This window comes from Nycticebus coucang, chromosome 3, assembly GCF_027406575.1.
Source record: "Nycticebus coucang isolate mNycCou1 chromosome 3, mNycCou1.pri, whole genome shotgun sequence".
Lineage (NCBI taxonomy): Eukaryota > Metazoa > Chordata > Mammalia > Primates > Lorisidae > Nycticebus > Nycticebus coucang.
The window spans coordinates 142,606,416-142,622,389 of NC_069782.1; the positions used below are offsets into that span (position 1 = coordinate 142,606,416).

Below are 15,974 nucleotides of genomic sequence, written 5' to 3' on the forward strand. Positions count from 1 at the left end.
CCACCTCATGATTCAGCCCAGCCCCAAAGTTACCATTTGTTTAATCAAGATAGTTGGTTTCCAAAACATTAAACATTAAACAGTATTTGATGCCTAGTTAATAATTTGCATCCTCATTTGTTCCTGAATCCTTGGAGACTGACACTTCTCCCCCCTAAAGGCACAGAAAACAAAAGAAATTGTATTGAGAGCAAAACTCAAGTCCTTACACTGCAAAGATGTTTGCCAGGATGTCTCAGCTCCACCTTCTGCTGTTAATGGTTCTGGTGGGAAGGACCGCCTTTGGGGTAAGTGTTCTTTTCAAATATCTGTAGCCCGAGACTCTGAGGTTATTAGGAGCACCAAACCAGCCAGGCTGCCTGAGAAACTTTGGTGTGAAAGGCTGGAGTTGCCAAGGCCTGTGGCATTGGGCATCGTTGGCTCCAATCCCCTGGTAATATGCATCTGACTTGAGCCCTGTTGGAGTCTCTGTGAGTGCATTCCAACAAGGGTTAGGGCAAGAGAATCTGGAAGAGTCCTGGGTTATAATGTGTCCTGGATCTCAGGGACCCCCTTTGAGAAACCAGTGAAAACTATAAACCAGGACTGGGGAACCTGCAGGGCAGGGCACAGGTGGCCCTTCGGGTCCCCACATGCAGCCCCTTCACTGAATCCAAACTTCACAAAACAAATCACTTTATTAAAAGGATTTTTTTCCTGTAAATTTGGATTCAAAAGGCCATACTCAAGGATTCAGAGTTTAAACGCTGGCCCCAGAGAAGTATACCTCTATGCCAGTACTAACATACACGCCCAGTTTTCTAGCCATTTGGAGCAGACAGTAGGGTAAGAACCCAAGCACTTTGGCCTTAGGGAAGACTCTTGCTGGCTGTAAATGATCCTGGTGATGGGCTTGTTTGGATGGATTCGATCTGGGGAGAAGCTCTGTGGTTAGTACTTTTTCTTTTTTTCCCCTGACCATAGGGGCTGGAGGGTGAGCTGGGGCCCAGGGGAGGTTGTGGTGAGCAGGGGAGGGAAGTACCATCATAGGGTCTTTAATGGGGGACCCAAGACCTTTGGGAGCAGATGAGTTGCGGAGATATTGGCTCCTGCTGTGTGCTGTAGTGGTCCAAGAGTGTCAGCGGGATCTCTGTGGGCATGTGAGAAAGAGCGCTTTCAACAGAAATGAAGCCTTCTGGGAGCTCCACACTGGATGTGGTCTGAGGCATGAGGGTGGGCTTTGGAGCCTGGGTTGGAACCTCAGCTCTGCATGTTCTAGCTGTGGAATGTTGGGCAAGTAATATAATCTCTCTGAGCCTCAGTGTTCTGTTCTGCAGACCAAGTGCTAATCTCACACAGATTTGGGGAGAGTCACAATTAAACAAGGTCATGCATGTGGCTTGCGGTAAATATTACCTCTTTGCCCTTATAATTTCTAGAATGAACCCAACTTCTCCATAAAAACCAGAGAATGCCTCCTATTGTTGGGGAGAGAGTGGTAGAAAGGGGACAGAGGGTGAGAACTGAAATAACAGTCAGGGCCTCTTTATCCTAGTAAGAACCTTTGCATTTTAGCCCCCATTTCACACCAAAGAGCATTTCCTGAAGGAAGCAGATTAACTTACAGGTTTTCTGATTAGGGTGTTTTAAAAACAATAGCTTCCCCTCCCTTTGTGGTAAACAGAGCTCAGACACCCATGGCTCCCTGTCAAGTTGCCAAGTGACTCACTTCTGAAAAGCTTTTCTTTTCAAATTATGACTTCTGTATGTGTGGTGGCTGCAATTACAGATAGCTATCAAGCCCCTACATTGTTTGATTGTTGGATGTCTGAGGCTGAGACACGGTAGAAATACCAGAGGTCTAGAGAGAGGTGGTGGGAATCATCGCAGGCCCACAAGGGGCCCAGAGAAAGGACCAGTCGGAAAGAATTAGATTCCAAAGTTTGCAGGCAAGGAGAAGCGTTGACATAGTCTGTTTGAAGTTCACAAAAGGATAATGGTCCCGAAAAATCCCTTTTTTGCAAACCCCAGTGAATTTTTAGGGTTAGCAATGAAATTATAAGTCAATAATGGATAAAAGAGAAAATATGAGAGTTAGCCTTCAGGCAATGAGCTTAGTCAATTCCAAAGAGAGGATTCGGGGCTTTGGAATGTTTGCTTACCCCAGATGTGTGCCAGACAGGTGGTCGGGAAGGCAGCTTGAGTTGCACAGGCCGGCACACAGACACCGGGGGAAAGTGGCCAAGTCACTCAGATGCTTTGGAGAGTTTGGGGCATCTTGGAGGGTAAGGGAGCCACACAGCCAGATGGGCTGGGCGGCCTCTCAGCACCACAGAGCTAAAAGTGATAACCAACTGCCACCACCAAATGAGGAGGCCTGAGTGCTAGGCCAGGAGCCTTCTGTGAATTGGCTTATCTCTGGAAGGACCCTAAGAAATAAGTCTGTGACTGTTCCCATTGTACAGACACAGAGGAAGAAAACTCGGCCCCCAGTCACACACGTGGGACATGGGAGAGCTGAACTCTAGACCACAGGTTGGTGTCTGTCTAGAGAAGTCTCCTGCCTGGGACCCTGGTTGAGGATGACATCTCCTTGATCCACATAGGTCAGGGCCACAGTCCTTTCTGCAGGAAAAGGAGGCTTCTAGACCAGGGGTCTGTTTGTTGTGCAGAGGACAACGGAATCCTTGTGCCTCTGAAACTCTAAACAAAGGGTCTGCCTGGGGACCCTCCCATGAATTCAGTTCACACATCAAATGAGCACTCCTCTCTGAGTTCAACTTCCAGGTAGATGTATATTCAGGGACTCATTAGCCCAAGAGATATGGGTCAAATATCACTGCCCTGACCTCCAGGGCCTCACGGGTAGGTGCCTCCCTGTCCTGGTCTAGATAGGCCTTACCTGTCAGCTCCGAGCACCTGTCCGGCACAGTCTTGTATCACCATCCCTGGTTGATAGGTGAGAGATAAGCCCAGAGATGCTGAACGAGCTTCCTGGCCGGGTCTAGTTTGACCCCTGCCCATCACAGGAGGCCTGCTCAACTATAAGGAGGACGCTGACTGTCTGAGAATCTCTTCTTGCTGTCTGTGGTTCTTAGAGATGGGGCACAGCTGGGTTTAGCCATAATGGAATTTGACCTCTTCCAAGGTCAGAAGCTGGAGGACAATTCTGGTCAGGCCAGCCTGCTTATCTCAGCCCTTCCCCAGAGAGGAGGAAAAGACGATAGCTTCTCCTCTCCCCAACAAAGGGAGCTCAAAGTTGCTGTTTGCTCACATTTCTGGGCTTTTTAAATCCTAGAACTCTAGACTCTTTTTGCTGCTTGTAGGATTTGCATAAACCGGAGGTTGCACACTGTCAGCTTGGAGTCTATTCCGCTCACAGCTTGAGTTTTATTTGCTGGGGAGAAGATCAGCCTGAGGAGTATTGTAGTTTTCTTTTAATTGTTTGGGAACATTTGAAAAATCAGAACTTTTTTGTGTGAAGATACAGATCTCTTTCTGGAAAATCAAACATTCAAGTAACAGTGGGCTCACGTTCTTGCCTGGAACCATGGGGAGAAGAGGTCACTGCCCTGGTTATGAGAAGAGGCTTGGGTCTCCCTTATCTTGCCATGCCCAACACTTTCTAGAACCCTGTGTCATCTGGCTAATGTGTGTTATAGGTCTGGTTCTGAGAGAGAGGGAGGGAGCGGGAGGGGAAGGGGGAAACAGAGAGAGAGAAACTTTTGAGATGGGCAGATGACCAGCCTAGCATCTGACTAATTCAAGCATCCACATCTGCATGGCCCTGGACCAGCCGAGGCCTTGGACAGGAGGGAGTGAGGCCCCCCATTCAGAGCCTCCAGCGTGGTAGTTTCTTAGGCCTCCAAGCACCCAGAGAGCCATCCTTCCTCCCTGCTGTCCTCCACACAGCCTCTCACAGAAATAGGAGGGGCTGAGTTTCACTGCAACTTCTCACAGATTTCTTTTTTAAATTGATCCTAAGCACGAGTCTAACTTATTAGCTTTGGCAGTATACACTGGTATTTAAAGAAATCAGGTCGCAGGAAATCGCCTGTGTATATAGGCACGGATATATTTATATTTTAAATTCATTAGGGTTTCCTAAATGCAAAAGCCATTCTGCTGTCACAGAGAAACAGCATGGCAGAATATTCGGCAGCCGGGATTTTAAATAAAACATGCTTTTTCTTCATAATTAATATAACAAGGTTTCCTGGCTTAGGGCTTGGCAAAGATCCCAGGAACAGTGGTGGGGGGAGGGGGGCTGGTGTGACTGTGCCTGTGACCTGACAAACAAGTTCCAGGAAAAGTTTGTGCTGAGCCAGCTCTCCTCCGGGGAGCACTCGGGCGATTTGCAAAACAAAACAGAACAAACTCACAGACAACAGAGACTAATAACAGTAATAATAATAATAGTAATTATAACAACAGCAGCAACCAATGATTAGGTCTTTAAATACCCAGATGCTGTGTGCTGTAGGGTTATTATTTCATTTAAGCTTCCCACTAACTCTATGAGGTAGGAACCAGTGTCATTCTCATTTTGACAAATAAGAAACTAAGCTTCAGAGAAGTGAAATAATCTACCCAAGAGGTACCCCTGGGAGGTAACAGAACTGAGATTCAAACCCAGGTCTGCCCATGCCAAGTTTTATGGGTGTAAACACTGTGGCGTAGATTACTGTTCCTGGCACAGCCCAAACACCAACAGGACAGTTCAGTGCCACGTCAGAGGTGTCAGACAGGGCAGGGGCCTCAGACTCCAGCCTGGAGGTTCCTTCAGTGGTCCCTGAAGCTTTCCTTTCTGACACCAGAGGGATTACGTCTTGCCAGACAGTAACCAATTAGTTCAGTGTTCTCAAAACTTCAGTCATGAATGAATCCATGTGCAAAAATTTTGCCCAAGCCCACATTAGTTTCTTAATACATTTCCTGAACAGACTCACCTTTTCTCTACTGAGATCCATTTATTTTTCAAGGAGACTGTCACCACTATGGAGAAAGCAAAAGAGATCTTGAATTCTACCTGCTGCAGTTGTCATGCTAAAACCCTAATACTGCAGCGGCCTTCCCCTGGTCAGAGGGGTGAGCAGATGAGCTGGGCAGACCTGCTACCTTACTCAGGGTAGGACTGGAGGGGTTGATAGGAAACCGAGAAGGCAATGACTTTCTCACGCTGTGCTTCCCTCTGCTTCCCCACTGTGGCCAGGCACCACTAGATCAACTCAAGTGCCACCAGTGGGGCCATCTCACACCGTGGAAAGCACCGAGGACATCCCGAGCAGTGGGTAGTTACTTTCCAGAAGCCCTGGGCTATTTTCTGAAGGTGACTGACCAAGGTTAATTTGGGGTCTTGCACCCAGGCAGGGGGCCTCACATTCAGCCACTCTGGGGTTCGGACTGCTTGTTCGCCATTTCAAAGGGCTTCCCAGGTGCATTACTGCATCTGGAGATGACAATTTTCATCCAATCTCCTTGTCCTGAGTGATGTCACTCTCTGTCCTTCAAGCCTGTCTGACTTGAATCCCTGAGATGGTCTATTTGTAAGGGTGTTTTCCCACATATAAGGATGTTGCTCACCTGAAGAGTAACCCTTGCAAACGCTATACTCCCTTTGAGCTCCCAGGTACCCTTGAATAAAAAACATTGGCTTGGGTCAAGGAATTCTGCCTTTTATAATCAAGCAAAATGAGGCAAAGAGAGATTTAATAACTTGCACAGGAGCAAAGATAAGCTTTAAGTCTCCTTGGCCAAGAACTTCAGGCCTAAGAGAACTAGATCTAATCAAAGTGTGGCCAAGGGCAGAGTTGCCCAGACACTGACTGCAAATGCATGTTCTGGGCCACCCCAGACCGTGAAGGCACAACCCTTGAAGGTGCGCCCTGAGATCTGTATTTGCTCTGCAGGTGATCCTTATGCATATGGAAGTTTGAGAACCAGTGTCTTCACAGTGGAATCTCCCTGGATGTGGAGGTGGGGCTCCTTCTGTCCTTTGTCTTGTCTCTGCCTGCCACCGCCACACGAAGCTGCAGCCAGTCCTTAGGTTGCTGGGCAGGGGGTCTGAGAGGGCTATCTCTAGGCTTTAGAGCAGGAAAGCTGCAGAACCCCCCCCACTCCCACCACCACCACCAAGCCAGGCACAGGTGATTGGTGGCAGAGCCAGAACACCTGGGCCTCAGCTTCCTCTTGCTGATGAAGGGTCAAGGCCAGTTCCTTTCTATGATGCCTCCTGCTTTGTCACTGTAGTCCTGTGAAGGGTTCCACCCAGGCTTCCAAAAAGGAAACCACCTACAGGCCCCACTGGCCAGGGCCTTCTCTGAGCTCCAAATTTCCCCAGTAGAGCCTTTCCCCCTTCGCCATTGGCTTTTGATGAAAGCAAAGCCACAGTGAACCTGCCCATCCTGAGATAACATCGAGCAACTTGTGTGTTAAAGCAAGAAGAGCAAGAATCCTCGGGCCTAAAAGGGGCAGAGTGGCACCACCTCACACCCATGAAGATGGGTGTCGTTTTTAAAACGGAAAATAACAAGCATTGGTGAGAATGTGGAGAAATTGGAAGCCTCGGACATTGCCAAGGGGGATGTAAAATGATAAGGCCACTGCATGACAGTTCCCAAAAGAGCTGAGCAATGCCATGGCCAGGTACACATCCAAAGTAATTGAATGAAGAGTCTTGAACAGATATTTAAACACCAGTGTTTCTAAGAGCATCATTCACTATAGCCAAAAGGTATAAATAACTGGTGTCCATCGACACATGAGTACATAAACAACACACGGCAGACGATAGATAGATAGATGGGAGATAGATAGGTGATAGATAGATAGATAGACAATGGAATACAATTCAGCTGTAAACAGAAAGGAAAGTTGGATACGTGCCACAACATGTATGGACATTGAAAACATGATGCATAGTGAAATAAAGTCAGTCGTGAAAGGATAAATATTGTAGGATTTCACTGACATGAAGTACCCAGAATAGGCAAACTCACAGAAACAAGAAGTGGAATCATGGTTACCAGGGGCTGGAGGGAAGAGAAAGGAGGCAGTTTAATGGGCAGTTTAATGGGCAGTTTATGTTGGCCATGATGAAACAGCTTGGGGTAGAGAGCGTGGTGATGGTTGTACAGTGATGGGAATGTAATAAGTGCCACTGAATGATTTGCTCAGAAATGGTTAAAATGATAACTATTACGTATATTTTACCACAATTTTCAAATAAAAGGAGTGCCTGGCTTGGCAAAATCATTCATCCTGGTGTCTTCCAGGACAAGGTTCTTATCCTGGATAAGGTGATCCCGTGTCTCTGAGTCCTACTGATTTACAGTGTAGCTCCCTGGGGATGGGGCGCATAGGTCCTGTCTATTTTGTCTCATCTTTAATCAGTGATTGTTGCAACTCAGGCTGAAATGACATAGCTTGTGTAGCAGCAGGAGCTGGGGCAGGAAGATGTAGCAGAACTCAACCCTGTCCTCTGCCACCTCCACCACTCGCTCTGGCCTGACCTTCCTGTCCAGCAGTGGGGACTGGCCCTGCTGAGCCATGCACACTTGTCCATTCCCCTTTCAGCTCAGCAGCTGGAGCCTCCCTTGGCCTGGTGCAGAGTTTCTTCCCACCCAGCTGCCTGTGGGGTAGCACAATCCTTCCCTGGGTCTCCCCCCAGGATGCGGTAAAATGTCCATGGAGGGAGGGATGACTGTGATCAGAGTCCCAACCTTTTACTAACCAGGTGAAAGATTTCTCTGCTCTTGGTTCATTCAGAGCTAAGCCTTTGCCCACCCCCCACCCCCAGGCAGATCTAGCTCCACCTCTTCCAATCACCCCCCCCACCACCACCACTTTCCAATCCTCTAGGAACATTTTCCATCAACTAATTTCTAGAACCTATCAACTCAGACTTTTAGCCTTTTTGTTTTGTTTTCTGGAAAGTTGGAAATTCTAAAAGGCAGAGAAAGAATCTTGAGTTGAAATAATGTACTGGATTAAAGACAGGACCAAATAGATTCAATTTATATGCTCCATCCCCACCCCCAGCCTGGGGAGATTATGCTGTAAATCAATAGGTCCCAGAGACCTGGGATTTCTCTCTGCCCCTCCCTTCCCTCCTCCCTAATCAACCCTACCCTGGAAGATCGCAGACTTCCAGACAAGCTAAGCTCACTTGTCGCTGGGGAACTTTCACATCACTCAGGACCTGCTCCTAATCTCAGGAAGGTCAGTAGTGCTGAGCCAGGGATTCCTCGGGAAGCCCACCTATAGAGTAGTAGGAACAGCAGTTGGTTCTAGGACGGTCTCTCTAAATCTGTTGCAAAGCCCCTATGTTTCCATGTGCAGGAAGTGGCAGTGTCCAGCCCTCTAAGAAGAGCTGGCCCAGCTGGGCCCACATGATGTTTTAGCTGAAATGAGGAATGGGTGTGGTGGGAGAAGTGGGCAGTGGTACACACGCCTTTTGGTCTGGGGGGAGATATTTGTTGAGACATCCACCACAGTGGACAGGGTGAGGCTAAGTTGGACTTTGCACTTTCCCCAGTTGTCATGAGGGGCCCGGTGGCCTTCTCTGTGACCGGCAGGCCTGGGCCAGTCTCAACAGGCCTTTTTATAAAGCTTTCCAAGAACAAAGCCCCCTGATATTTTAACCTAGCTCAATACCCTGCCTCCTTTAAGGTCAGGGGGCCCTTTTGTTTCCTTCCCTTTGATCTCTGTTACGATTTATGCTGCGGCTCCTTCATGCAGCAGTGACAAGAAGCAAGTACTCTGATGTCAGACTGACTCTATCATGTCCTGGCTTTAGCATTTACCAGCTGCATTATTTTGGGCAACTTAATCTCTGCAAACCTCAGTTTTCTCACCTCTAAAATGGTTATAATTATAGTACTTTAGTTATCAAGTGTTGTGTGCAATAAACCAGACAAAATGTGTGTAAAACATTCGGCGCAGCCTTGGGACACTGGCAGCTCTTAATAAATGCGAACTGAGGTCGTCCTCTCTCCTTCCTCATTATCTCCTTCGCCTTCCGGAGCCCATCTTCCTCTTTGGATCCCCAAGTCCCAGGTGTATGAGTTCTTCCATCATTTTTCCCACCCTCCGTGGACAGGGTGGAAGAATGGGAGGAAAGGGGCAATTATTGTGTCTGCACGTCCCATTGCCACCATCCAGGTTAGTGTTGGGAATCCAGATGTGGGGCATAAATAACTTGCCATTAGCCTGGCCTTTCCCGCATGGTCTCCAGGTATCCAGCCTGGTGTTTGGGCTGCCAGTTTCCATGTTTCACCCCCTGTTCCATCTGCGGGTGGACACAGTGAGGTCCCTGGGACCCTCTGACACTCAGCTCGGAGTTAGCAGCATGAGCTGGAAGCCTCTGCTTGCTTATTGTGGGGTTTCTGCCTGCCTGCTCCTGGGAAGGGCATGGCTGCCACCTGCTGGCTGTGGACAGCATGGCACCTGGCTGTCCCCCCCAGGCTCCATCCTTGGTTCCCAGGCTGGAACCAAGATTGGGGCACATGTCCTTGGGAGCTCTTCCCTGTAGGACCCCGAGGAAGTGTGTTCCTCAAAGTCCTCTCTCCTATCCTGCCCACTTCTACAAGTATGGCCCTTCCTATTCATCTCAAAGAGAAGAATTCATAGAGAATCTGGCTGGAGACAGGCAGAGAGGGAAAGGCCAGGCCTCAGGACATGCTCTGTGGTGGGCCAGTGAGGCAGGGCACAGGAACCAGGACCAAGGCACCACTGACTGGCCTGGATGAGAGCGAGAGGGAAGAAGGGGTAACTTTGTCCTCAGCTTCTACTCACACCCCTTCTCCCTCCCAGAGAAGTCAATTTCATATGCTGCCTGCTCATACGGCCCAGGCCAGGGCCACCCCTGAGCCCTGAACTGCCCTTCCTCTGGCTGCCTTTCCATGACAGGCCCCACCTTCACTCCCAGACAGAACACCTGTCCTTGTCTCACTGCCTGCAAAAAGCCGCTGCAGGGCTGGGGGCCGCGAGGTCATGAGCCGGCAGCATGGTCCCAGGAATAATACAATGAATATTCTTCACCCAAAATGTTCGTCAACATTTTGCTTTATCTGTGTTATCTCTCATTCTCGAGCGTGTGTGTGTTTGCTGAGTGATTTGCCAGTAAATTGCAGACATTATCCTAAATATTTCAGCATGCTTCTTTTAAGAATATTTTCCTACAAAACCATCATACCATTATTTACTTTCAGGGAATTTAACATCAATAGGATTATACTATTAACATGAATCTCTATTTGAACTTCCCAATTGTCTCAATGTCTTAGTCCATTTTGTGTTGCTATCAAAGAATGCCCAAGGCTGGGTAATTTATGAAGAGGTGTATTTGGGTCATAATTCTGATGGCTGGAAAGTCCAGGAGTGGAACTGCATCTGCTGAGGGCCTTGGGCTGCTTCCACTTGTGATGGAAGGTGAAAGGGAGCTGGTCAGTGCAGAGATCACATGGAGAGAGAGAAAGCAAGAGAGAAGGGGAGGCGGCAGGCTCTGATTAACAACCAGCTCAGCTCTTCCAGGAACTAATAGACAGCTCACTCACCCGGAGGGAGGCCATTAATCTAGTCCTGAGGGATCCTCCTGTCCCAAACACCTCCCTGTAGGCTCCACCTCCAACAATGGGGATCAGATTTCAATATGAGGTTTGGAGAGAACAAACATCCAAATTGTCACACTCAGTCATGGCCTTTGTACCTTTTTTTTAATCCAGGATCAAATCCAGGATCACACACTATATTTAGTTGTCATGTCCTTTAACAAAAAAACAGTTCTCCCCTCTTTTTGGTCTTTTATGTGTTGACATTTTTGTGGAGTCTAAGGCTAGTTATTTTGTAGAATGCCCCCCCCTTCTGGATCTCACAATTTCGATCTGTCATATTTCTTATGAATAGATTCTGGATAAGCATTTTTGCCAAGAATACTACCCATTGATGTGTCCTCAGTGCATCATATCAGGATTTGTTCTTTCTTTTTATCTTTCTTTCCTAATGTATTATCTGCCTACTTCCCCCAAATCATTTAAGGAAGCCTACAGTAAAACAGAACATTAAAAATTCTGCTGAGGGTAGAGGAAGCAAATACACAGAACTGTCTAGGTTGATGTGGGTCCTGGGAAGAGGCATCGCATTGATCTCGGCTTTCTGGCAGCCAAGACCCAAAGGGGAATCTGTGGCATGACAGAACTTGCATTTTTCAAAATTAAGGGTCAGCAAACTTTGGAAAGTGCTAAATAGTAAATATTTGGAGCTATTCTTTCTCTGTCGTAACTATTCTGCTATTGTAGCACAACAGCAGCCATAAACCATACATAAACAACGAGCATGGCTCTGTCCCAATAAAGCTTTATTTATAAAAGCACAACTTCCAGGCTTGACCCAATGGCTTCAGTTTGCTCACTCCCGATTTAAATGAGAGAACATAGTCTAGTTATGAAACGCATACAACTTACTTTTTCTGGTTAAGTACTTCATATGAAAAGAAGTATTTATATTATTATTTAGTTATTCCACAAAAACTTTTTTCCTTTTCATTTATACAAATTTATGATGTGCAATTTATGTTACAGTATTCAGCAAAAAAGTTTAAAGAGTGGCATGTGTCAAGTACGCCAGGTATTGGGTATTAATACATCAATGACAAAGCAGACAAGATTCCTGCCTCCCTGAGAGTCTGATGTGAGAGATGGATGATGTACAAATAAACCAATATAAAACTGTATCCTGCAGTCAGGATCATGGAAGGAAAGAACGGCTATAGTGACAAAGTAATGAGGCTGGGGATAAGGTATGCCGATAAGGTATTCAGGAAGGCTTCCTTGAGAAGATGACATTTAAACTGAGACTCAGTGAAGGTCATGAGGGAGGCTTCTCAGCAGAAGGGATGGCAAATGCAAAGGCCCTGAGGCAGGAAGAACTTGGCTTGTACCATTTTGAAGCTAAGTGTGGCTGAAGCTTCCTAAGGGGCAGTGGGAGGGAGGCATGTGTGAGGAGGTTTGTAGATTATAGCCGTGGAGGTATTTTCATCTTATTCCAAGAACAATGGCAGGCTTTGGAGATTTTTAAATGTGCATCTATCCCCGGTCCCCCAGAGCTGTCTCCTAGGGAAACGCCTAAATCTGAGCATGAATCCTAATCCTCAGCTGTGTGACCTCTGAGTCCAAAATTTCTCATCTGTAAGCACGGCTAATGAAATCCTCCTTGTAGGGTTGTTATAAGAATGAAGTGCAGCAATGCACAATCAGGTGGAGAGTGAATGCAAATCACTATTATGTACCTGGGCAGACATGTTCGAGCACAAGGACAGGTGTCCAGAAGTGACATGAGTCCCTGTGGTGGAGGCGGGCAACACCACTACGCTCAGGGAGCGCAGGCAGTGGGGCATCTTCACATAGACTCACCCCCCCTCCCACCCTGACCCAGCCGCAAGTGCCCATTGCTCCTGCACCCTGGATATGATCCTCTGTGGCTGGCAGGCGCTCAGCATGGCGCCCAGCTGGCTCAGGCATGCCCCTGTCTCAACCTCGCTCTCCTGTGTTGTTTTGTTTTTCAGTTCTCCTTGTCTTTTCTCGAAGATCTGGACCCAGGTGAGTGTGGGTCATCCTGCGTCTTCTCACCAACCCCAGGCTGGTTCTAGAATGGAGAAAAGGAGGCCTAAACATGGGATCTCAGGCCTTAACTGATTCAGGGGTGTCACAGACACCTTTGAGAATTTCCCAGAGTGCAATGCTTTGTACAAGTTTGAGTTGCCCGCAGACACCCCTGATGCCTAGTCTCAGGATCCCAAGGGAAAATCTGCTGGTGCAGTCAAACTTCTTAATTTTACAGAGAACAAAACTGATGCGCAGAGAGGGGAAGAAAATTGCTCCTGGTCACTGCACAGTAGTGGCTGTTGTCAAATATTCTCTTCTGCTTTGGGGAAACACACAGATACTCTCAAAACCCCTCATGCTCTATTCATATATTCCTACCCAACTCCACAAATGCTCTCTGATTGTGTGGGGTGAAAGAGCCTGACCCTCGGCTGGCTCCTGTACCACCCCACTCACTCCAGGCTAACCCCAAGGCTGAGCCCCTCCCTGCTGGTGACAACTTCTGCAGGCACTTCCACTGGGTCTCCTCCCCCCCCCCCGTGTTTGTTTCCTCTGGCTCCCTGCACCCCACCCTGGGGGTCCTGCTCTCTCGGGTAGACTCTCAGTCCCACAGAGTACGTCCTCGCCTTCTCCCTTCCCTGTTCCCTCTGCCTGGCACTCACAACAGTGCCCGGCCTAGGGGGCTACTCCTTCCAGCCACATCATCCCCTGACTCTGGGTCCCAGCCTCCCTTTGCTGCTCTGAGCCCTGGGGCAGAAGACTCCTCCTACTGCTCTGTTTGGCCAGAGACCAACATTCTCTACTATGGGAACCCGGGCTGGGCACTCACAGAGGACCAGGACCAGGCAGGCAGCATGTGAAGGCTGCAGTCACATCTGAACTTGAATCATGGATTTATTTGGAACAAAGATGGTGGCAACCAGGCCAAATTCAGTTTGACAGCCAATATTCTCTACAGCAAAGCTCAGGATGAGCAGAATGACTCGGGCCTGCACAAAGCAAGTAACACCAGGTTTTTCTCTCACCCCACGCAATCAGAGAGCATTTGTGGAATTGAGGAGGAATATATGAGTAGGGCATGAGGGGTTTTGAGAGTATCTATGTGTTTCCCCAAAGCAGAGGAGAATATTTGACAACAGATTGTACACTTCCCCAGGAGGACCCTTTTTTTAGAGGGAGCCCCTTGCTGCTGGTCATGCCAACGTCCACACCTGGACTCCAGGAGGGGCCAAAACCAAAGGCAAGAAGAGCGGCCTCTTCCCCAGCCGTGAGCGTGGGCACAATTAAAGGGGCTCCTTGGGCCTTGGCGTCAGAGGCACGGAGCTGCAGAAAATATGGCAAGAAAGAGGGGTGCAGAAGACTCACGGGCCTTACTCCCCTCACATATCTGAAGAGCAATCTCATCCCTTGTCTATGAGGCAAACTTGTGGGAATCAGAAGTGTCTTTATGATAAGACTCCCAGCTGCCAGAAGTTGTAACACCCTGGAATTGTACAGTGAAGAACTACTGTAAGCAGTGGCCTTTATGAACAGAAATCACAGAAAAGGGAGCAGATTCAGTCTTTGTGTCTACAGGATTTACAGCTCTTGGGGTTTAATGAGTTCCCCATCACTGGACGTATTTAAGCACAGGCTGAAAAAAAACATGAATACACACGTATGAAGTGGGAGTATCAGATTTAACATCCCAAGAACCTGGGCTTCACGAGAACTCTAGCTTCTGATGGTTTGATGAGCGAAGGAAGGGACGCTGAAGGGGGCGGCTCCTGAGCTGCAGAGCGCTTCTAACTGTGGAGTGGGCTGAGACGTCGTCAGGCCTTTCTGCAAAGAATAGGTATAAAAACATCCCTGTTATGTGTCTGACTTAATTACACAGGGGTTGTGCTTTGATGGAATTTGTCAGATCCCTGATGGCTCTAGACAACAGCGAGGGGAAGGCAACACGGAGCTCGTGCTATGGGCAAGCTGCTTCTCTGGTTGGTCTTGCTGGAGATGGGGCACCGCAGGACTTCTGGAGCAGAAGGCGCCCAGCCACAGTCCCCAGTGGGTGGCGGAGAAGGAGGCCATCAAATAGCGCAGACTCTACCCATGTCCCCAAAGCAGGTGACACAATAGCCAGCAGGCCTGTGGAAATGCCTCTTCAAAGCTGGCGTGGCTCTGCCTGGCAACACAGGCTGAGCCCATCCATCAGCTGTCCTACCGCCTGCCAGGGAGGGTCTCCGCTGGGCTTGCCCCGTCATCCAGATCGGAAGCATCAAATGCAGCTTGACAGGGTTGGGGTTTGGGGGAGGCCCTCGGAGGAGCTGTCTGTGCTGCAGTGATGGATGACGCCAACGGGGACGACATTCTGGGGATTTTTATTCCGTTCCACACATCTGGCAAGCTCCTTAACCAGAGCAGCTGCAGAGCCCCCATCACAGGAACTCTGAGGTCTTCTGAGAGACCCTGAACACAGACCATGTTAACTCTGGTCAAGGGACCTGGAGCAGATGCTTAAGATTTTCCAATGGGTGTTATTTCCTGAAAGCCAAAACCATGGAGTTGCATGAAACCCAAACCCACAAGAGGTTCCAAGATAGTAAAAAGGCAAACAAGACTTGGAGTTAGGTGGACCTGGGTTATGGTACCACCCCCACTGGCCTTAGCTGTTCCTTAACTGTAAAATAGGAATCATAATACCCTTGCCATAGGGTTACTTAAGGTTAAATGAGATGGAGTGCAACCACATTTGTTACTTTAGTGTCTGATACGTAGAAAATACTCAGTGCATTATAGCCTGTTATTAACTCAACATACTCTCGCCATTCTTCCTGATAATTTCTAGAATTAGAAATTATTAGACTGATAAATTGAAAATCCACAGAATTTTTTTATACGTAATGTAAAATGCTTCTGACAGCTTCCCCTTTCTTCTTGAAAGCTCCATATTCTATAGAAAGCCTCAAATAATTTACTTAAACCCAGAGTGTTTTTCTATAATCTACCAACTTTATGTCAGGCTGTGATCCTTTGCTACCCAGGAAAGCATGTGGGAAAGTTTCTAGATGTCTACACAGCTTATCAGGCATTTTCTTTACTATTATCTTTGACCCAAATCTCACATAGTTTTCTGTAAATTCCCCCATTTGCTCTGCTTCAAGCAGACATTTTTTTTTTTTTTTTTGTAGAGACAGAGTCTCACTTTCTGGCCCTCAGTAGAGTGCCATGGCCTCACACGGCTCACAGCAACCTCTAACTCCTGGGCTTAAGCGATTCTCTTGCCTCAGCCTCCCGAGCAGCTGGGACTACAGGCCCCCCCCACAACGCCCGGCTATTTTTTGGTTGCACTTTGGCCGGGGCCGGGTTTGAACCCGCCGCCCTCGGTATATGGGGCCGGCGCCCCACTGACTGAGC

General features: G+C 48.1%; 1 protein-coding gene across 2 annotated transcripts in view; it reads left to right on the forward strand.

Moving 5' to 3' along the window:
* The first annotated feature begins 116 nt into the window (after nt 1-116).
* The window catches only part of HABP2 (hyaluronan binding protein 2), a 47,348-nt gene continuing 31,490 nt past the window's right edge, over nt 117-15,974 (forward strand). For both annotated transcript variants that reach the window (XM_053583767.1, XM_053583766.1), the window contains exons 1-2: nt 117-287; nt 12,542-12,575. In XM_053583767.1, the coding sequence (XP_053439742.1) occupies nt 219-287; nt 12,542-12,575 (103 nt within the window). In that variant the 5' untranslated portion in view covers nt 117-218. The remainder of the gene's footprint in view (nt 288-12,541; nt 12,576-15,974) is intronic.